Source organism: Rhamphochromis sp. 'chilingali' (assembly GCF_963969265.1).
Source record: "Rhamphochromis sp. 'chilingali' genome assembly, chromosome: 8".
Classification (NCBI taxonomy): Eukaryota; Metazoa; Chordata; class Actinopteri; order Cichliformes; family Cichlidae; genus Rhamphochromis; species Rhamphochromis sp. 'chilingali'.
Genome location: NC_137935.1, coordinates 11,959,323 through 11,981,718, shown reverse-complemented (window position 1 = coordinate 11,981,718; position 22,396 = coordinate 11,959,323). Strand labels below are relative to the sequence as shown.

Sequence of the window (22,396 nt, the reverse complement as noted above, 5' to 3'; positions counted from 1 at the left end):
ACAGGAATTTACTGATTGCTGCTTGCTTGCCTGATTTGTGTCTGTTTCTGATAAAGGATTGTATTCACAGTGCGGGTGGCTTGTAAAAGCACTGTCAGAGGGGTAACGGACAGAGCTAGAGGGAGGTGAGAATCCCCAAAAAGAGGTTTAAAAAAAAATCTCACTGTGAAAGGGAAAAGAGTGCGTCATGATGCGATAATTAAAGGAAACGACCCATAGCACCTCCCAGGCTTTTGCCCATTTCCTCCCCTCCTATGTTTCTCTTCCTTTCATCATCATCATCTTTCTCCATTCCAGGTATTCCCACATTGATTCTGTTGGACACGGAGGGTCACATGATCACGCGACAGGGCCGGGTGGAGGTGTTGAACGACCCAGAGTGCCGGCTCTTTCCCTGGCACCCTCGGCCCGTGCTCGAGCTCAGCGAGTCAAACGCCGTGCAGCTCCACGAAGGGCCCTGCCTCGTCCTGTTTGTGGGTGAGAGGCTGAGGCTTTATAATTCGGCGAAGTTCCACATGGGGCTCTGTCTGAATGAAGTGGCATTTATTTAGAGCATATTGAATGTCAGACACTGCGGAAAATTCTTCCAATGGCGAAAGGTCCCAGAGGGAAATGCTGTGGGAAATGCTTCATGTAGTATTTACTGTTTCCATCTATTTATATGCTAATACGGGAATGCTAATGCAAAAAAGAAAATAATTTTTCCAGTGAATGGCACTGAATGATTTAGACATTAAGGTGTAGAGAGGAAACAGACATGGAAAAGAATTTGAGAGTGCAAAGTGATGACCCTCAAAATATGAGACCACCCTGGTGTCTCCTGAGGCCAAACCAAATCGCACAACAAGACTGAGGACCATCTGTACATGTAGTTTCTTTCATCTCTGCACTCATCTGTCCTCCAGTTGCCTATCCTTGCAGCCACTACTTTCACTCATCTGTTCGTCTTTTCCTCTCCCATGTGGCTTCTTCATGCTTTTAACAGAGCTCTGTTTCTCTTTCCTGGTTAATGCAGACGCTGAGGAGGAAGGTGAATTGGAGCCAGCCAAGGAGCTGATTCAACCAATAGCGGAAAAGCTCATGGCCAAGTACAAAGCGAAGGAGGAGGAGACGCCGCTGCTGTTCTTTGTGGCTGGAGAGGTGAGATAAGCCGACAGAGTGAAATACCATTTCACACAAAACTGGCATAAGCTGGGGTTTGTTTGTTTTTTTTGGGGGGGGGGAGGTTTGAACATCCTGCTCTACCTGAGCTGTGCTTCGGGATGATTTAGTCTTTGAATGTACAGCTCAGGCGATCCTGTGTTTTTGGTTTCTTTTTGTTTTGGTTTGGGGGTTTTGAGGCAGATACAGACATGATAGTGAAAATGCCAGTGCAATAACACAGCGACATGCATAAACAAACATTTCCAAACATTTCTGATTTGTTTTTAAGGAGGTGGAGACACGTTAGACAAAAACAGACTCTCGGCAAATAACAGTATTCTATCCAGAGGAGGATTTCACCTATTTTTGTCACGTTGTCTTTGACCACATCCAGCAGTTACTTTCTCACTTTGGCCCTTCTGCAGTTTCTACCCACTACTGTGGGGAAACATCTGGCTCTGCTGCTGCTGCTCGGTGTTCACTACCTGCTTGCTAACTGCGTGTGACTGCTGTGAGTTACTAAAGAGTCAGTTTTCTGGAAAAACGCTGCCTGCTGCCACTAAGAGTTACCCTGCGTGAGTGGCGAGAGTGAACAGAACAGTTCAGGGTCAGAAGACCAAACAATGACTGAAACAACAGTAAAATGACTCATAAAAGGATAAATGTAGAGTTAAAGAGATACTTTGGAAACACAAAGTTGCATATTGACAATGTCAATATATGTTTATATTCAACAATTAATTTTAGCTGCTTTGGATTTGAGTATTTAAGGGGATGTATTAGTTTCAAGTAATGAAGTCAGCTTATTTACAAGTAATCCCCATGAGCCAAAAGCTCAGGCTTCAGGGTGCTCTGTAATCTCTGATGCTGCTTTCCATTTGAAGTGGGAACTGAGAAATCCAGAGTTACCAGTTGGAATTTTCCACTCTAGCACCCCCTTCAGTCAAACTTTCCACTCAGAAAGTCAGGGCAGCCACACCAACCTTGACTTTGCAATTAAAAAAAAATTAAACTTTAGAACATGTGCATATGTGCAGTAGATGATATTTCCACAACTTCAGTGGCTACTAAAGCATTTGAGGCCCTGTTCTTGAATGTGCAAGAGAGGCATTCAGTCCCATCCATGACCTACAATTCAACTGTGCGCCTCTATCATGATGGGTAGACGCAGAGCGTGGCAGCGCTCTCCCTCACAATACTGACAAATCATCCTTTCTATCTGCGCAGTATCTCCTCCCACATCTTCCCCGTGTGGGATGAGCCGTGGAGTTTTCATAATACTTGTTATCTTGTGTTGTTCTGCCTTGACCTCTCCAGAACTGGTGCAGCAGCAGACATAATTACCGGATTAGATACCTCTCCTCAGTTCCCCCGCACTCTGTCCTCCAGCCAGCCTTCCTCCCAGTTCAATCTGGGGGTGACGGCACTGGTTTCTGGTGTGTCACTTGCCCAAAAGCAGGCTCTGGTTTCAGCTGCATGTCTCGCACATGTGCTAAATGGCAGCTCAACTCTGTCTGCTTTGGAATATCAGTGGCACATGTACGCAGACCTAGAAAAGCTTAAGTTTTAAGGAAAGCACGAGTTGGACTGATAGCGTTTCGTGTTAAATGTGTCAGGTCAAAGAAATGTTGGCACAAACACAAAGAAACGCTGTTGCACTGGAGCTTGCGGTTATTCAGGAGCAACACATGCTAAGCCGTATACTTTTACATCCATGTAGTGCAGGTCTAATTTCCTGGCTGTAGCTCAGCCGGCTATGAAATCACCAGGTTTCCCCCTCCAGACTGGGTTGCGTCAGATATCGCTTCCCATGTCAGGCATTCTGTGAAGCTTCCATGCTCTGGGCTCCTTCAGCTAAGCTTGTGCCCTGGTAGGCACACACTTCTCTGCCAGACCAGCTGCTGGGTTTTCTGTGTCCATGAGACAGCAGTATGTTGGCAGCCCCTCAGGGGGGAGGCCAGTCTGAGCTGAATGATACAGGATCTTCTTACCCAACTGTAAAAAAACATACGCCACAGGGTAGTACAGTATACTGATTTATAATCGCAGAATGAAAGATCTTTTGTTCTTTAACTTTTGCTGTGTTCTGGCTCTTGCATGCAAAATGAACTTGAGCGGTATTATCCAGTCACATAAGAATTTAATAGACTTTTGTGGCAGCCAGAAGTGACTGTGATTCTGCTCTTCAAAGCTTTGTTTTTGCCTGCTTGATTTGTGTGTGTGCGCGTGTCCCTAAACAGGATGATTGCTTTGACTTTGAGATTATAGTGGGTTTCATAACCACTCTGGTACTGCATTTATTCAAATCATAGCACACTGACAGTTTCTTTCGCATTCATTATGTTTTAATGTAAAATGTGAATGCTTCACATATGCACATTTTGATCATGTTAGTGGAAAGACAAGGTCATACTGTGGTCCAACATGTTTATACAGATCAATAGTATAACAGTGGTGGTCCCTCGAGGTTAATGCCTCGGTTTTTGCCTTAATAAAATCTTAAAGAGATTACTTGTGTTTTTAAAAAAATGACCTGCACAGTGGGTTCATTTCTGGGGTCAGCCTCAAGTGGCCATCCAAGGCACTCTACTGTTATATGGCCTTAGCTAGTAACAAATGTATATGGGGTTTTGTTTGTTATTGCTTTTTCTGTTTCTGCGGTGAGGTGTCAAGCAAAAGCAACAAGTGGGGATATAATAACCTAACCGGCCAGTCAGAAGGGTTATGCTTAATTATCTTACCAGCTAGTGACCCAAGCAGGTCTCATTCAGCGATGTAGACAAGGGCTCTGGGTTGTGAGAAAGTCTGTGCTGTAGTAGAGATGTCCAAAGCTCGATCTTATGCCTCCATGTTTCTAAATGGATGACCGGTAACTTTACATGTGACCATGTGTGTAAGCATGTAAGCATTCACAGGAACAGTATTTTATCTATGCGGGCATTGCAGAAAATGACCTCATGCAAATATTGACAAAGCACACAGCTAAACATCAAAAAGGAAGATAAAGGCCTGTGATATTTAGCGATTGTGTGTTTATCTAGCTTGTTAGCTGCTAACTAGGGGTGCAACAATACTCATATCGATATTGAACCGTTCGATACAGTGCTTTCGGTTCGGTACACATATGTATTGAACAACACAAAATTTTTAATTTATTTTATCAACTTTTCTTCTGACGATGCTGTCTGTGTTGAGAGCTCAGTGTATCTGCGTTCGACTACTCCGCCTAGGCTGCACTGTCAAGCGCAGATCCACTGAGCGCAGCGCAAGCTAGCAAGACAGAAGCTAAGCTCCTTACAACATGGCAATTTGAACCTCCCCCACCTTCATTCAGATCTGGCCTTTGGAACTATTTTGGTTTTCATGTGACGTATGACCCTGAAGGTAAGCGCGTCATGGACAAAAGTAAAACAGTATGTCGATGTGCCATGCAATGCTCAATTACATTGGTGGGAAGTAGTGCGTTAGCGCAGTTAGCTCATTAACGTGTTGACTCCGTCCAGCCCCACGCATGGGGCGATCCTGGTAACTCGTTAACAGAGATTTGCGGCATTATGGCGTTAATGTCATTTTAACGAGATTAACGCTGACAGCACTAGTGGGAACACAACGAATATGACTGCACATTTACCCGACATCATCGTAGTGCAAAGACAAGTGGAAGCAGACAAAAACAACAAGCACACATGCTACAAACTTTACCAGAGTCATTTAGACAGCCGTTAGCACATGATTCTCCTTATGGGGACCTGATATGTTTAATATGCTGCTGAGAATATAGCCCAGAAGAAGCATATAGTGTAGCTTTTATTTTGGAAAGAGCCATTTCTCTGTAATAAACTCTCTTTTCCAAAGATGAGCGATTTCTCGATCAGATAGATGTATTTTTTAATTATTTTGTTGTTTCAGCAACATTACATTTAAAAACTGTACTTTTGAGTTAAAATATATATTTATAATTTTAATAAATGACAAATTAAAAAGGCATGAACATTTTTTTTTGTATCGAAAAAATATCAAACCGTGACCCCAAAGTATCGAACTGAACTGTGAATTTTGTGTATTGTTGCACCCCTACTGCTAACAGGCTACGTCCACACTAATGCATTTTTGTTTGAAAACTAATCGTTTTCTCTCAGTTTTGGCCTCCCGTCCACAGCGAAAACGGAGACTAAAAACTAACTAAAACATGACGTATGTTAATCATGATGTTTGCTCTCAATTTTAACAGCCCTATTAAAGATTAATATCAGTCAGTACATGCTCCAGATAGCTTTTCTTCAAATTCTTTAACTAGCACTCGCTTTTGCAATTTTGTACTTTTGTGTTACTGGCAGCAACAACTCCAACTCATTGTTAGTCCATTTAAAAAAAACTCGGTGCTTTTACTCAACATTTTGTCGCGATGTTTCAAAGATCAAGAAAGTAAATAAACGACAGACAGAAATGAGGCAGGTCCAAGCTTCTTGTTTTTCACGCATGCGCAGTACTGGGACATAAGTGTTTTCAGACGTTTCTATGTGGACGAATCTACTTGGGCTAATGGAACACAATTATTGCATTGACTGAGAGTTTAAGTTATAACTTTTTTTCCCATCTCATAGTACTGTGTATAAGTCTTGAGACACCCCTCATTTCTTTACATTTTGCAGGGAAAATGGGAAATGGGCGAATCAATATACTGGAATTTTGAAATTTTTTGCACATTTCTATAACTGTAACTGTGTAGAAAAATTAATCTGTTGGATTTTTTTATTTATTTGTGCACCACGTAAAAATGTTTTAAATTTCAGCAGTATAAGGTAGATATATCTATGACAATGACGACTTTTTCTCAGGACATCAAAGGTGACCTGTGAGATGGACACAACCCCAGCTCAGGAGCGAGTGGCTGGGTTCATCATTATCAGCTGAATCCTTATCAGATGGTCGATGTCTGTCTGTGAAATGCCACAATGTATCAGTAATCAGAACAAGCCTGGCACGGCCCAGCAGGTCCCACACGGTAAACACAAGCTGAGCCTTATCACAGCTGTGAGTTTGGGTTACAGCAGAGGCCCTTTGTCTTTTTCTTTTTTCTTTCTTTTGTTCTCGGCTGAGCTGCAGAGGGCCCCTCTGAAATGACTGCACCTCGTGAGAAGCGTGTTTGCGTGGGTTCTCTCCGGGTACTCCGGCTTCCTCCCACCGTCCAAAGACATGCAACTTGTGGGGATAGGTTAATTGGATAATCCTAATTGCCACTAGGTGTGAATGTGAGTGCGAATGGTTGTGTGTCCCTATGTGTTAGCCCTGCGACAGACTGGCGACCTGTCCAGGGTGTACCCTGCCTCTCGCCCTATGACAGCTGGGATAGGCTCCAGCGCCCCCCGCGACCCTGAAAAGGATAAGCGGAAGCGAATGGATGGATGGATGGATATATGCACGGAGGTGAAGACTGTTGCAGAGATTACATCTTCTCATATCAAAAATGCTGAAAAGGTCACACTGATGGATTTTGGAGTTTCTCTCGTTGTGGTTTCTTTACAGATGATCTCTAATCTACGCTTCGTATGGCTGCAAGTGAGCCTGCAAGCAAGAGCTTTTATTTGTAGTCGGAGAATTAAGCAGTATTTCTCTCGTAACAACATTGTCCTTAGTGACAGCTTACATCTGTGAGCATTAAGTAGTCGATGTACGGTGATTTGCAGCATAATAAAATGGTCTATTCAGAGGAAGTTAGCTGCCTATAACAAAACACCACACTTCAATTCATCTGTTCCATCTGTTAGCAGTTTTGCAAAGTAGAGGTCACAGACTTCATCTTGGCATACTTATCCTTTTTAGGTAGCGGTGCAGCTATTTAATGAAAAGTCTGAGGGCTCATTGTGGGGTTTGATCCATTTAACAAGAGTAGCTGCGGATCCTCTGATAACAAAGAAGAGACAACAAATTGAACTTCGAGGAGTATCACATGAAGCAGGAAATCATTCCAAAGTTGCGATATCGTTGACTTTGTTCCACTTAACTCACTCTGTCACATAAATCAGTAACTAACAGCATCAGAGGCCTATATTTAAAGTCCAGCTCTTTGTTGCAGTGCCACCCTCTGGCCTTTCCTTGTATGTTCTGCATTTGAAACTAAATCTTTGCCATATGGAAGTGATCTTTAATCTTTGAGGCTCTCCCTCCAAGCCAGCAAGCTAAGCTCAGGAGAAGCTGGGCCATCGTGTCATGAGGATGAGGAAAATGTTGCAAATGATATTAGTATATTAGCTGTAAGCATTTAAGAGAACTATGTGACCTCGCTAAACCCAACACATGAAATTCATTCGCCGAGAATAATGGATCTCTGTCCAGGCAGGAATGCTGGTTGCCGAAGCGCTCGTGGCTGGAACTTTAAGCTGAATTACGAAACTGTGATTTCATGTTCAGCCTCAATAATTGATGGCCCTCTCAAGCTTGTTTGAAAGTTGCTGCTTCCTTCCCCCCGTAGTGATTCATATCTATAATCTCTGGGTACAGAGGTTGTAATCCTGACTTGTTAAGGGGTGAAAGGTGATATCAAGCCTCAGGCTAAAAAAATGGTGAAGCTGTTTTAAAATAACTGGAAAGAACTCAAACTGGAATCCCCACTATACACCCAGCAGCAATGTATTTTTAACACACCCTCTCTCAAATCTGCACTGCTCCATCTCCCGCTAACATCTGCGATGGGAGTCAAATCTGATGTGGGTGAGCTTTTGATAAAGGAAGGATGCTTCTGGACACCCACCGGGGTCCTTCACGTCTTTCTATGCAGCAGGATGTGTGACTAAGGAGCGGCTCTGTGGTCTCCCTGGGCAGGCCGCCTGCAGGAAGATGGCAGAGAAGAGTTTCTCATATTCTCTTTCAAGAAGTGTGCATTAATAAATGGTGCCAAGCAGTTCTGGATTTTATAGCGTGGCATAGTTCAAGTGTAGGGCGCTGTCCTCGTTTTCTGAAGTGTGAACTGCTGTGGAGTACGGAAATGTCTAGAGTGTCTCCTCCAGGTTTTTGGTTGTACTTCAAATGCCATGTCAGCAAATGTGGCCAGTATAAAAGCTCCCTCTTATCTCCCAACAAGAATCCCCATGCCATGTACAGAACTGCATCACTTGCAATCCTGTTGATCTTTGTGGGGCATTTTCAGGCATTTTAGGTGACATTTCTACACCAGAGGTTTAGCTGTTTGTTTATGCTGCAGCAGAGTTGGGATTCACAGTCTTCTTTCACTTGCAGCCCCTTTTAAATAAAACTGTGAGCCTGTTTACACTTTTTAAATGCATCTTTTGAGCGCTGCGCACAGTGTCATCAGCAAGCACTCGATTTGTTTAGCTCGAACTAGCAATGAAAACAAAATGTTTGAAGTACTAATATACATGTACCGGTAGTTCTAACTGCTGACAGTTCTTGAGAGAACTTCTGGACTGATTACTCATGTTGAGCCAATCATATGTAAGATTTGCCCACTCACCAAAATTATGCTAAAACTTCCAGGCTGAACCTTACACTTGGTGGTGTAGCATTAATCCAGATTACTTGTCTTTTTGAAATGCATTGGCCTCGATAGAGGATATTTTCTTCTAGTTTTTTTTTTTTTTTATATATAATTTAGAGACTGAAGTTGTCACATTGTGCAATAAATTAAATGAGGTGTAAAACTGAAGTCATGCAAAAGAAAAAAATGTTGAATTCACTACACAATGTTCAGAACTCGCAGCAACCCAAAACTACAGGGAACAAAGACTTTATATATTTGTATATTTTTATTTTCCTCTCCATCATGATGGAATTTCTTGTGGTATCCCAACCTGTAATGTCAGGATGCTATACGTGACAAGACTTGAAACTTGAAACATGTGGTGAAAGGATGGAGAAGGCAAAGATTTTGCTGTTAAACTTTTTTCTTTCTTTTTTTTACAATTTTAATCACAGGCTTGTTTTAGTCAAAGCAATGACAGATTTGTGTCATTTTGGCCCACCAGAGGCCCTGATTATAGCTTAACCATTCCCGCATGTGAGGAATGTACTGCTCTATCACACAAAATCACACTAAGCGCTGTACTTCCTTCTCTTTCCCTGCAGGATGACATGAGCGACTCTCTGCGAGACTACACCAACCTCCCCGAAGCGGCACCTCTGCTCACGATCCTGGACATGTCGGCCCGTGCTAAGTACGTTCGCGATGTGGAGGAGATCACGCCGGCCGTGGTGGAGCAGTTTGTCGGCGACTTCCTGGCTGAAAAGCTCAAACCGGAGCCCATCTAAAGAGACTGTCCACGTATAAACTGGACCTATTACATGGGACTCACGCCATCATCCATCCCTGACCTATTGCTACACCCCACAGTTTCCAGGCTCCCACTCTCTCTCCCAGCTACAATCCTGACTGTTAGAGAGATGTCTCACTTTTTACTGGCATTTTAGCATTTTTATTTTAGATGTGTTCCTCTTTCATGGAGTCCCCTCTTTCTCCTGTGGTGCCTTGCATTGACTATAGTCCATACAGTAATATATATGGAGATTCTGTTGTCTTCTTTTTTTCTTTTTTTTTTTTGCCTCAGAAAATTTTTTTTTTTTATTCTCTCATGGTGGCATTTCTAGAGAAAACGGAGAATTACCCAGTGGACCTACTTATACAGCCAATCTTTTGCTTTCTGTTTTGTCTGCAAGATTTGTTACTTTTGTTTTCTGAATAAAGTTAAGAAAGAATAAATAAAATAATCTTTTTTTCTTCACAGTTGTATTTCACCTGTAGTGCAGATGTGCTAAACTTGAGTTGGATGTAGCTGTACGCCTTCTTGGCCCTATTTAAATAAATAAATATCCCACAGTTTGACAGGTGCACATACAGTAAAGAGCATGTTCTACTTGCTTGTGACAGACCAGTGACTGATGTTTTAACCCCCCTGTCTTCTTGTGTCATGACATGAGTGAAAGTCATCTCTAGTCAGTTCTCATCTCAAAGTCATTATGAGGACTTTCTGTGAAGGTCCCCCTAATGGAAAAAGTCCAGTTTTTTGTTTTTTTTCTAGAGGCACAAAAATGGCTTTTTTTCCCTTTTTTTTTTTGAAAAGTTGAATGTATAAATCCCTTTTATATCCTGCTACCTTAGTCATAGCTTCTCACACCAATTAAACATTCACTGGCAAGCACAAGAGTTTTGTTCCTGCTAAGTTTTATCAATAGAGTTAGCTCTTGAATATGGAAAAGACACACAGTGCAGTGACGCTCCAGTTCCTTTCTCAGAAGTTTAAACTGTGTGGGCTCAAATGACAAACTCAATGTTGCATTTATTATGGGAGAGTCTGTACCTCGACTCTGCTGATGCACTAAAATCTCAGGTGGAATAGAAACTTCTGACCTTGAGCTGTACTGGTAAGCAGGGTAAATGTCTGCACTTTTGCATAAACAATATAGCTGCTAATAAAAAAACATTTTTTTCCATTTGTTTAATAAGAGCAGACATCTGGTTAAGGCTCCAACAGAAAACTATCAGAAGGGAAGAAATAGCTGCTTTTCTTTTTTTGCTTACCTTCCAGCACAAGGTTTATTATGAACTTAAAAGTATTTGATGCAATCTTGATTAACACATACAGCAAAGCTTGTGTGTGTGGGGGGGAAAAAGTTGCAGTATTACAGAAATTTGATGTATTTTGTTGCTAATACAAATATTTAAATTAAAGCGCACCTTTAAAATTTCCATGAATATGAGGAACTGAGGGTAGTTGTTTTAAGGAACTCACCAAAAATTCTTTGACCTTTCAACTGTATTCATCATAATAATTCAAACTTCCTTTTAACAGGAAGAGACCTCCAACAGAACCACATTCAGGGACTCATTTGGGGGTAAAACAGAAAAAACAGGAGCATGGAGAGGAGTTAATGATGTGAATTAATGGCATGTATACTGATGAAGTGAGGCGAGTGGAGACAACATGCTCAGTACAGCAAGGAAAGTTATCTGCCTGAGCCAGTAGTTTCATAACTGAGGGATGCTTCAGTCACCTAATCCAGATTTATCTCTAAGGTTTATCTGTAGATAATGCTTTATTTTTGGTTTTGGTTTTTTGCAGTGAAAGAAAACAACACATTCAAATTCACATAAATCATAAACACAGTTTGCAAATTTACTGTTAAGAGTATTATATGGGACACTCGGTTCAGTCCGATATTTAATAGAAGCATCATGGAAACTGTCTCTCAGCTTTACATTGATGTTTCTTTCCAGATGTTTGCAGTAGTTTTAAGAGTTGCTTCCTGCCCTCAAACAGAAGAATGCTAGCTGCCATGGGAGAATTCAAGCTGTCCACATCAGGAACAACGGGAATAAAGAGCCTGTGGCCGTCAGTTTTCTCTGCCAACTGGACTGCTTCTAGACTCAAACCATTCGTCTCACCACCTATCACAAGAGCAGTTGGGCTTTGAGCCCAACTGTCATAGTACAGCTTAGTGTCCACTCTGGGGAGTGAAAGTCCCTCATGTTCAGAGTCCGAATCAGAATCGTAATCCTCGTACTCCATGTTTTTGCGGTTGGGTCTTGAGCTGACCCAGCCGTAATCTCCAGCTTTGGAGGGTTCAGGAGACACATTAACCTCTACTTCTCTACTTCTGTCAGGGCTGCCACTGCTGTCGGCCACGTGGACAGTCACGGGTTTAGGGAGATGGTTTTCAACATCATCCCAGTCAAGGCTGGGATAGATGGGAAGGCGGAAATGGGCGCCCATTGCTGCACGGAGAACTTTAGGCTCCCAAACATCCACACAACCTGTTTGAAAAAAATGCAAAGTTCCCAAAATTCAAAGGAAGGTTTCACAGGATTATTAATTTGATCTCTAATAGTTACTGTAAACCTACCCTTTGTGAGGAGGGCATTATGACAGCCAGCAGCAGCAGCACATCGCAGCATAGTCCCGAGATTCCCAGGATCCCGGATGTTGTCACATATCAGAGACAAATGCACTGAGTGACCTTTACTTGCAAAGTTTAACCGTGCCGGATCTGGGCGAGAAAATATCGCTGCAGAAGAAGAGGTCAGAGTCAGAAATAATTGAGATATTAGTGCTTCATCATGAGCCAAAAAAGAAAATCTGACCCTTACCGATCACTCCCTGTGGGGCTACAACGTCAGACCAGAGCTTGATGTCCTCAAACTTGACTTTCACTAGTGTGGCCCTTCTCAGCTTATCTAAGGGCAGCTCTCTGAGTCGATCCACCGTGCTGAAGAACACAGTCTGTGGTTTAGCACCAGCATCCAGGGCGTCACAGATCAAACGCCTGCCTTCAAGAAGGATTTTACCTTGGTGGTCCCGAAATGTCCTGGAACGAGCCACACTCACTAACCTCCTAGAGCAGAGACGTGGAGAAAGAGGAGGAGAAGGAAGGAATGGCTTCAGAAGGATGAGGACAGCTACAAAATCTATGTCTACCTTGAGACAAGATGTTGATGGAGGCCCACATGCACCCGGGTGTCCTGACATACATACTGCAGTTCTTGACCTTCTCATAAAATTACACAGTTCCTCTCTTGGCACCCTATCATATCCTTTCTCTAGATCCACAAAGTTACAGTCCGACTACTTCTGACCATCTCAATATTTCTCCATCAGTTCTCTCAAAGCAAACATCACATTTGTACTTCTCTTTCTCACTCACTGACCATCACCTCTCTCGTTAATTAAGCTTCAAAAACTCTTTCCCACATCTCCATGGTATGGCTCATCAGCTTTATCTCTCTGTGGTTGCTACATCTCGGCACATCAACTTTGTTCTTGCTGTATTCCTAATAATTGTGCTTTTGTTTTGTATGCCAGGGCCCATGGCCCCTGGCTCAATCACCTCTGCTACTGCCCTCACTCGGTGAGACTTACGCCAGTCTTTTATCTCCAGGCGAAGCCCTCTCATAGCGCATTCCGTCCACTTCATTCTTTGTCACAGTAAAAGCATGTTTCGTAGCTGACTGCTCATCAGTCCTCGTCCTGACAGAGTTTCTCTCTTCGTGATGCTGTGTACCTGCAGATATGATTCTTCCCTTGGTCTCCCTCTGGATCTTTGGCTCGTCTGACTGAATCTGAGGCACCTTTACGACTTTTCCCGTCTCGTTTTCAGGAAACAGCACTCTGACAGGTTTCCTCCTCAGTCCGCGTACATACCGTTTTGATTCCACAGTGACACAGCTCCTGGTTGTTAGGAAAGCATGTCGCTCTATCATGGAAATCAGGCAGATCATGCTTCTTGAGTACGCTGCCATTTTGCCTGCTTTCTTCTTCTCTCATCTGTCAGGATGTTTCAAAAATACAAGCTAACCCGCCTAGCGCCACCAGTTTTTAATAGCTGATATTGCGTTTACAAATTAAAAATAAACCAAACACATTTGGTGGCGTTATTAATGTAATTATTTAATAACATAATGTGTTACAAATTGTTAAACGGGTCCTATAGTAGCCGTTTTTTTTGTTTTGTTTTTTACATTTATTGATGCTTCAAACTTGACGCTTGATCATAATCTCGCGAGAAAACAATGACACATTGGTCAAACCATTAACCTGAGCAGTTAGGGGGGGATTGTGAATTTTATACATTGTACTTTAACGTACAGTCGCCGTTCTTTGCTTTAATACTAGAGCAGCACTAATAATAACGACAGGTGGTGTAACACATTATCCAGCGGTTGTTTTTTTTTCGTTTTGTAGTTTTACTTGCAAATACCCGGTATGTGTTCATTGGTGATTACCAGTCGAGCACAGAAAAATCGATACGACCACAGGTAGCACGGCTGTCAACAAATATGGCTTTGAGACGAGCGTTGCATTTTGTTTTCAAAGTTGGTGACAGGGCTAAAACTGCCACCTTTTACAGAGATGTTCTAGGTATGAAGGTAAGTTTTCCGAGCTGCATTTAAATGTAGGATTGGACTGAAGCCGCCGTAGACTAGCAGCTTTTGCTGATGTCGGATAATTTCAGGGTTGCACAACCTGAGCAAATTTCCATAGTCATCATTGTATAAGTGGAAGTGGACATCACTGAATTGTAATGTTCTCACTACTTGTTATTTATTTCAGATTTTAAGACACGAAGAGTTTGAGGAAGGCTGCAAGGCAACTTGTAATGGGTATATAAGACACAACTCCAGTTGAATCTTGAGCTCAGTATAATGCTAAATAAAAGTCCTGTGGGGGAAAAAGTATTTGCCACCTTCCTGTTACACTTTCATGTTTCAGATCAAGGTCAAACAAATCAAGGCTTAGTGAAACGATGTATTGCCCCCTAAACCTAATAACTGGTTATGCCACCTTTACGAACTGTAATCAAGCGTTTAAGATAACGGTCAAAAGGTCTTTCACGTCACTGTGGAGGAATTCTGACCAACTCTTCTTTTCAGAATTGTTTGAACTCAGCCACAATGGATGGTTTTCCCACATGGACAAAACGCTTTAAGGTCTGGACTCTCTCCCTCCTTTTTTAAGCCATTCAGAGATAGACTTGCTAGGGTGTTTTGGTCTGTTTCTTATTGTTGAATCATGAACACTGACCTTAAATGAGGCAAGGGAAACGTGCAGTTCTTTATTTATTTTTTTTTATAATTGAAGTCTTTATTTGTTTTTAACATTTCACAACACAAAAACAAACAAAACAACCAACAAACAACAACAGAAAAAAAAATATATATAAAAAATATAATAATAATAATAATAAAAAAAATTAAAAAATTAAAAAAACTCAAATCAGTTAACTCAAATCTTTAAGTCATTCCCTTACTGAGTGCCTACACAAACAAACAGTGCAGCAAGCATACAACATGACTAAAGATAATTGCCCTGACCAAATAAGTTCCAACCATCTCAGCCAAAAACACGTCCCCACGATTCGTCAAAACCCTCCCTATCATCATTAATCCTAGCCAAGAGCTTTTCATACGACACCATTTTCAGCATAGTTTCTTTCCACCTATTATATTCTGGTGGAGACGGTTCCTTCCATACACTGAGAATAACTCGAGCCGCTGCGATCACCCCCACCTTTATAACCACAAAGTCATATTTTGAAACCCCAGGTAATACTGACCGATCCCCTAATAAGCACAGTCTTGGTGACAAGGGTATCATCAAACCAATCCACCTTCCTATTTTGTCCAATACTTTTTGCCAAAAGGGATAAACTTTCCCACATTCCCAAATAGCATGTATAAATGTCCCTGGATCTGAACTACATTTCCAGCATACATTACTGGGACTAATTCCCATTCTATAAAGTTTGGATGGAGTGAAGTACCACCTGTGTATTAATTTATACTGAGTAAATTTACCCCTGGCCTCTCTTATATATTTATCAGAGAATGACAAAATTCTGCGCCAGTCTTCTTTAGAAATTGCACAACCCAGATCCCTCTGCCATATAACCCTCAAGTTTTCACATATCTCTTTTTTTGGATTGTTAAACAGTTTGTAGAAAACCGCCGCCCTATGTGCTGTACTGGACAATTCTAAAAACTCCACCACCATATTCGAGCTTTGAGCAAATTTTCCTTTGGTAACACAATCCCTTATTTGTAAATATTTCCAAAAATTATTTTCTCTTGTCAAACTTTATTTTCGGGTTATTTCAGCAAATGACATAAACACTCCCCCTGAGTAAAGATCACTTATCCTGCGTATGCCTTTGACAAGCCATTCCTTCCAGAACACAGTTTTCCGCCCAATCCTTACAGCAATATTGTTCCATAGCGAGGCATAAGGTTGTCTTAGATGAGATGCTCCACACAACTTGTGCACCTCCACCCAGACAGCTTTGGAATACCTGAGCACTGGGTTATTATGAGAGTCTTGTCCATTAGTTGCCGCGCCCTGCGAGAGAACATCCAAAGGTGTGAAGGGGCTCGCTAGTTCCTGTTCGATCTTCATCCAGCTCAGCTCAGAGCCCGATCCTGTCCAGTATTTGGCCAGTCTTGACAATTCAAAAGCTAAATTATACAACTTCACATTTGGGAGGGCCATTCCCCCAATGTCTTTAGAGGCCCACATTTTCTTTATATTCACTCTCGGCTTCTTGTTATTCCACAAAAAATCTTTGATTAACTTCTCAATTCGACCAAATATGTGCAAAGGAATCCGTACAGGTAACATCATGGAAACATAATTGAACTGTGGGACCACCATCATTTTAATCACATTAATTTTACCCCATAGTGTAAGATTCAATTTACCCCATTTATCCAGATTTGTTTTTATCTTTAGGAGGAGAGGTTCCACATTTGAAAGCATAATATCCTCCAAGTCGGGTTTTAATAATATTCCTAAATACTTCATACCTGAAGGTGAGTACTTAAAATTGAATGGAGTAACACATCCAGAATGACATGATGCTGACAATGGCATGCCCTCTGACTTGTCCCAGTTTATCTTATAACCTGACAACCCTGAAAATGACTCAACACACGTGAGTAGCGCTGGTAGAGACTGCATGGGATCCGTCAATACTGCTAAGATGTCATCAGCATATAGAAACAACTTGTGTTCCATACCCCCTGCATGAACACCTCTGACACCCCTGTTTGCTCGAATAGCCAAGGCCAGCGGTTCCAGAAATATTGTAAAAAGCAACGGGGACAAAGGGCACCCCTGTCGGGTCCCGCGAGTAAGATGAAAAAACCCTGACACCAATCCATTTGTCAAAACCGCTGCCCTTGGACTTGCATATACAGTTTTGACCCAATTACAAAACCCAGGCCCAAACCCAAACCTTGCGAGGGTCGTCATAAGGAAGCCCCATTCCACCCGATCAAAGGCCTTCTCAGCATCTAGCGAGAAGGCCGCAACCGGGGTTAGGTTAGATTCGCTTCTGTGCATGAGATGAAGAAGTCTTCTAATGTTATCACCTGAGGACCTATTTTTAATAAAGCCAACCTGGTCACCATTAATGATATCTGGTAATATTTGATCCAGGCGGGAGGCCAAAACCTTTGTCAAAATTTTGCAATCAACGCCCAAAAGGCTTACAGGCCGGTAATTTGCTGGGTCCGACAGATCCCTATGCTTTTTAGGAATAAGGGAGATCAGTGCTTCATTAAACGTACTCGGCAAGGAACCTATCTCCAATGCCTCAAGGTAAACTTTATGCAGGACTGGGGCTAAAATATCGATATATTTCTTATAATACTCAATCGGGAAGCCATCCAAGCCTGGCGATTTCCCATTCTTCATTAATAAGATCGCAGCCCTGACCTCTTCTTCCGTTATAGGCTCATCCAGTCTCGTTTTCTGTTCCCCAGAGAGAGTAGGTAATTGTAGACCTGAAAAAAATGTCTCCACCTCCCCTTCATCAAGCGCACCAGCAGACGTATACAAATCTTGATAAAATGATTGGAAAACTGAGTTTATTTCCTTCGATGAGGTTATCACTTGGCCGTCCTTCTTAATCATAGATATATTATTCAAATTATCTTGCTGCTTCAGTTGTCTTGCCAATAGTCTTCCACTCTTTTCGCCACCTTCATAAAATTTTGTTTTGAGCCTAAATAAGGCATATTCCGCCTTTTTGTTATAAATGTCATTCAACTGGTATTTTAATTTACATATAGTCTGATATTTATAATTTGAATATTGACTCTCTAAGTCCTTCTCCAACTCCCGTATTTCTTTATCCAAGGTTTCTACCCGTTCTAGATCACTTTTCTTAACTTTTGATGCGTATGCAATCATCTTTCCTCTTATATATGCTTTAGACGCTTCCCAAACTGTGGCTACTTTGTCTGTGGAACCCATATTGATTTCGAAAAAAATTTTGAGATCCTTTGTTAACTCCTCACTAAAATTCTTGTTCTGCAACAACATCGTGTTAAGCCTCCAGCGGCCCCTCTTCGTTCTATCCGTGTTCAAGTCAATTTGCAACTCTACTGTGGCATGATCACTAATAGCAATGGCACCAATCGCACAGTCTACGACTGACTCGACCAGAGACTTTGATATTAAGGCGAAATCTATCCTCGAATATGTTTTATGACAGTTGGAGTAAAACGTGTATTCCCTTGAACTGGGATTAACTAACCTCCAAATGTCCGTTAAGCAAAGATCCTCTGTCAGTAAATGAACAGCCTCTCTGTCCCTGGGTGTAGACGTACCCCTGGGATTACTCTTATCAATTATCCCATCCATCATCTGGTTGAAATCCCCAGCCAATATCACGTGCAGTTCTTTATTAAATGTTGTTCTGGGTTCTTTAGTGACTAGATTAGTTGTTAATGCACTCCTGGAGGAATTTTGGTAGGTTGGCCACTAATGGAAAGGTTCACAACTGTTTAAAGTTTTCTCCATTTGTGGATAATGGCTCTCACCACGATTTACTGGAGTCCCAAATCCATACAAAGGGCCTTGTAATGCTTTCCAGACTGATAGTTCAGTTAGTGACTAACACTATCAGTGACTTTTTTTCAAATGTGTTTCTTTAGATCATGGCATGATGTGTTTCTTTTAGATATCTTTCAGCCAGGTTCTGTTAGGTCTCTCTCATTTTTTTAAAAACATTGCCAGTGGATATTTTTTTTAATTCACTCAGGTTATCTTTGACTAATATTAAAATTTGTTTGATGGTCTAATAAATATCACTGTAACAAACATGCAAAACATACAAAATCAGGAAGAGGGCAAATATCTTTTCACAGGACAATGCAGATGTTGATACACTAGTGGTAAACCTGCCTTCACCCCCTACCCATACAGCCCTTATGATGGGAAATGGAGCAAGACAATGGTTGGCTTTGGTCCAGAGGATGACCATTTTGTTGCTGAACTGACCTACAACTATGGTGTGGGAGAATATAAACTTGGCAATGACTTCTTGGTGGGTGAGAGTTTGTTTTCACATTGCATGCAGGAAAAGATTGTCTTGTTATTCAGTGTACAGTGGCAATAATGGGATATTTGTACGTGTGTTTTCATGTTAGGGGATCACTCTGCAGTCGAGCCAAGCTGTAAGCAATGCTAAATGTCTCGGGTGGCCTCTCACTGAGGTGGGAGAGGCTCTGTATCTGACTCAGGCTCCTGGAGGCTATCCTTTCTATCTGGTGGACAAAGAGCAACCTCATAATGGTGAGTGTCACACAAGTCAAATCTGCCTGCTCCTTCTTTAGCTTCTTCTTCTTTTTCTTGGGTTTCTAGCAGGCTGGATGCATATTTTTTTTTTTGGGGGGGGTGTTGCTTCATAAACCTCCATCAAGGATCAAATCCTTACATGCAGTCTGGTATCCACAAACTTAAATTAATACTTTGTAACTTCATATTGATCAGAGTTCAATATTGACTTTAGAGAAAAGGCTGTAATATCCATTCTTGACAGTTCTGATCGCGTAGGGTTTCTCTCCATGACATAGTTGGAGCGATCTATCAAAACCTGCTTACGAGTTTCCATCTCCTCACATGTGCCACACATGTTCCACATATGGATACTTCCTCACTAGTGACAGCTGTTAAATCTGTCTCTGACCCTGTATGAAAAAAGGCATATGATCACTGAGCTGGAATCAGAATCAACAGAATTAATCAATTATGTGGAAAAAGTGTAAGCAGGTGCTGGGTAAGAATTTTAAGGAGACCCAGATGTCTAAAGTATAGCAACTCAATTCTGAATCTTATTTCTTTTAAGGGTTTATTTGTGCACATCCAGAGTCACTTTCCAGCAGTCATAAAGCGTGATTATCTAAACACGGATGATCTGATATCGTCGTGTTGGTGTTGTTCCTGGAACAACATAGTAAATGTTGTTTCAGGATCAACATTGCAAGTGACCAATCACATTGTTGTGACGTTATTCTTTGGCGCGCCAAGCCATTCGTGCACTTATGAAATTCTGCTTAGCGTTTATTAAAGGGTCAGGGTCCGTTGATCGGCGGACAGAGGCGATTTCTCGCAGCTTAAGTACAGTTTTTTGTTTTACGGCGGTTTTTCCCGAAGTCGCAAAAGTATGACGTCACAACATTCTGATTGGTCACTTGCAATGTTGATCCTGGAACAACATTTACTATGTTGATCTGGGAACAACACCAACACGACGATATCAGATCGTGCGGTCAAATAAGTCAAAAGATATAGACCAAAAACAAATGCCCATTGCGGAGGACATAAATTAATAGGCTGGTTCTCAGGAGTGTATATATTTATTTTTTCATATGCAGCCGATGACACACAAATGTAGTGTGTTCACACAGTGGTTTGATCCTCTGCATGTATCCTTAGCGCAAGATACTGAACCCTGAGTTGCCCCGGTGTGTGTGTCTGTGTGTGTGTGAGAGAGGTTAAAAGAGACAATTTTATGAATATGTGTGTTTATGGCTGAATGCAGCTTGCAGTAAAAAAGTGCTGCAAGTGCTCAAATAGAGTAGAAAAGGACTACAGAAGTACCCATCTGTTAACCTGTTAACCACTTACTTTCTGTAATCTGTTCCCAGACCCTGTGCAGAAGGTTTGTCTCGGGGTATCAGACCTCCAAAGATCGACCCACTACTGGTCCACACTCTTGGGGATGAAAGTGATGGACAAAAATGAGGAAAAGAAGACGGTGCTCATGGGATTTGCAGACAGTCAAGTGAGTCAAAGAAATTAAATGTTAAACCCTAAGATAAGTTTAAAATAGTTCTATTGTTGAAGTTTGAATTGTATGTTTTGCGGTTTATGTTGATGCCTGAGTAATATGTGTCAAATTCTTTGTAGTGCAAACTGGAGCTTCAGGACATTGGAGGGATGGTTGACCATGGAACAGCTTTTGGGAGAATAGCGTTTTCATGCCCGCGGGAGCAAGTAAATTATTATTTTCTAAACGGCTAATGTCAACTTGCAGATAAACTATTTCCAACAACATTATAATGAGATATTATTATGCTCCTCAGCTGCCGGTTATTGAAGCCTTGATGAAAAAGGAAAATCAGAAAATTCTCACCCCATTGGTCAGCTTGGACACTCCTGGAAAAGCTACAGTAGAAGTGGTTATTTTGGCTGACCCTGTAAGCACGTTCCCAAAATAATGCTGAAATGATGTCAAATTCATTAAGTTAACAATATTAACCGTAAAATGTTTGCTTTAGGATGGCCATGAGATTTGTTTTGTGGGAGATGAGGCCTTTAGGCAGCTTTCCATGTTGGATCCCAAAGGGAATGAATTCCTTGATAAGGTTGGTGTTACTATAACACATAGCCCTCAAATGCTTATCCAGCATGTGTCAGATATTCACTGTGCTTGTCATCCTTTTAACACTTTTCAGGCTATGGCTGAAGATAAAAGTGATGAATGGTTTGCCAAACACAACAAACAGAAGACTGCTGCATGAGATGGAGCAGCCGACCTGTCAGTTTTCATCAGTTAATGAGGATGAGATGCCGCGCAACGCACCTGTAGCATAGATCTGCCTTAGGCTGGCAGCGTAAGATTAATTTTGTGTTATGTAAAAACATTTGTGCCCTGAGATGATGTAATGGACCACTTGTTATGGATTTTTTTCCCAATAAATATTCTTCCTAAAAGCAAGGCTGAGTGATGGGCAAAAAACATTAAGTTAGTTTTATCTATAAAAGACATTTCAATGTGATCTTAATTTTAGGCGAAAAGGGGACACTGAGAGAAGTTGGGGCCAACTTAATCTCATAATAAAGTATCACCAGGACTTCATAGCTTAAATTTGGTCTTGCACCTCTACTGAGTCTCCACCAACCTTATGTGCAAATTCCTCTTACAGCTGTAGTAAAACAACATGTTTGCACAGTTCCTAACTGATTTTGTGGTAATTATAAAACACAGATTACTCAATGGGCCCACCATGTACAGGCTCTATGGGCTTTTGGTCTTATCCTAGAAATATGACATATCCAATAACGAGCCACAAAACAACAGAAATGAGGCGCAAAAAGATATGTACAAGGACTGCAAAGACATAAGATGGATACACTCAGATGCAAAAATGACCAAATGACATCTGCATGGTCTGTGGTTCTCTTTTTCAGTTCTGTTGTTTGTGCACATGAACCTGTTGTTTTATATTCTATCCATGTCTACCTGTATTTAGAAAATATGTGCCATATACCATAATAGAAAATAAAGGTTTTATATGTATAATTAAGGAGAATTTGCCTGATTTTGTATGTTCTTCCTCATAAGTTGAAGCATTTTGCATATATGCAAACAATCAAATGACCAAACGGCTGGCAGGTGCAGGGATGTTACCTGAGAATGTAGAAATACGTTTTTTCCCTAAGGGGGATGGCAGAGGAGACTT

At 41.5% G+C, this 22,396-nt stretch overlaps 3 protein-coding genes across 5 annotated transcripts in view; 2 read left to right on the top strand and 1 right to left on the bottom strand.

Annotated features, from left to right (window-relative positions):
- nxn (nucleoredoxin) overlaps positions 1-10,198 on the top strand; it is a 70,809-nt gene extending 60,611 nt beyond the window's left edge. For 2 of the 3 annotated variants that reach the window (XM_080888082.1, XM_080888084.1), the window contains exons 6-8: positions 298-477; positions 1,016-1,140; positions 9,226-10,195. In XM_080888082.1, the coding sequence (XP_080744208.1) occupies positions 298-477; positions 1,016-1,140; positions 9,226-9,408 (488 nt within the window). In that variant the 3' untranslated portion in view covers positions 9,409-10,195. Of the gene's footprint in view, positions 1-297; positions 478-1,015; positions 1,141-9,225 lie in introns of all 3 variants that reach the window. The other variant, XM_080888083.1, reaches the window with a different exon arrangement.
- Positions 9,675-13,616, bottom strand: mrm3a (mitochondrial rRNA methyltransferase 3a). The gene is made up of 4 exons (XM_080888081.1): positions 13,011-13,616; positions 12,242-12,486; positions 11,998-12,159; positions 9,675-11,908 (listed from the first exon to the last, which is right to left on the bottom strand). The coding sequence occupies exons 1-4, from the start codon at positions 13,388-13,390 to the stop codon at positions 11,328-11,330; spliced, it is 1,368 nt and encodes a 455-aa protein (XP_080744207.1). The 5' UTR covers positions 13,391-13,616; the 3' UTR covers positions 9,675-11,327.
- Positions 13,617-13,858: 242 nt separating this feature from the next.
- On the top strand, positions 13,859-22,236 carry glod4 (glyoxalase domain containing 4). The gene is made up of 9 exons (XM_080888085.1): positions 13,859-14,017; positions 14,202-14,251; positions 18,855-18,975; positions 19,079-19,223; positions 20,579-20,715; positions 20,841-20,927; positions 21,017-21,130; positions 21,212-21,298; positions 21,389-22,236. Exons 1-9 carry the CDS (start codon positions 13,928-13,930, stop codon positions 21,452-21,454), a joined length of 897 nt encoding a protein of 298 aa, XP_080744211.1. The 5' UTR covers positions 13,859-13,927; the 3' UTR covers positions 21,455-22,236.
- The last annotated feature ends 160 nt before the right edge of the window (positions 22,237-22,396 follow it).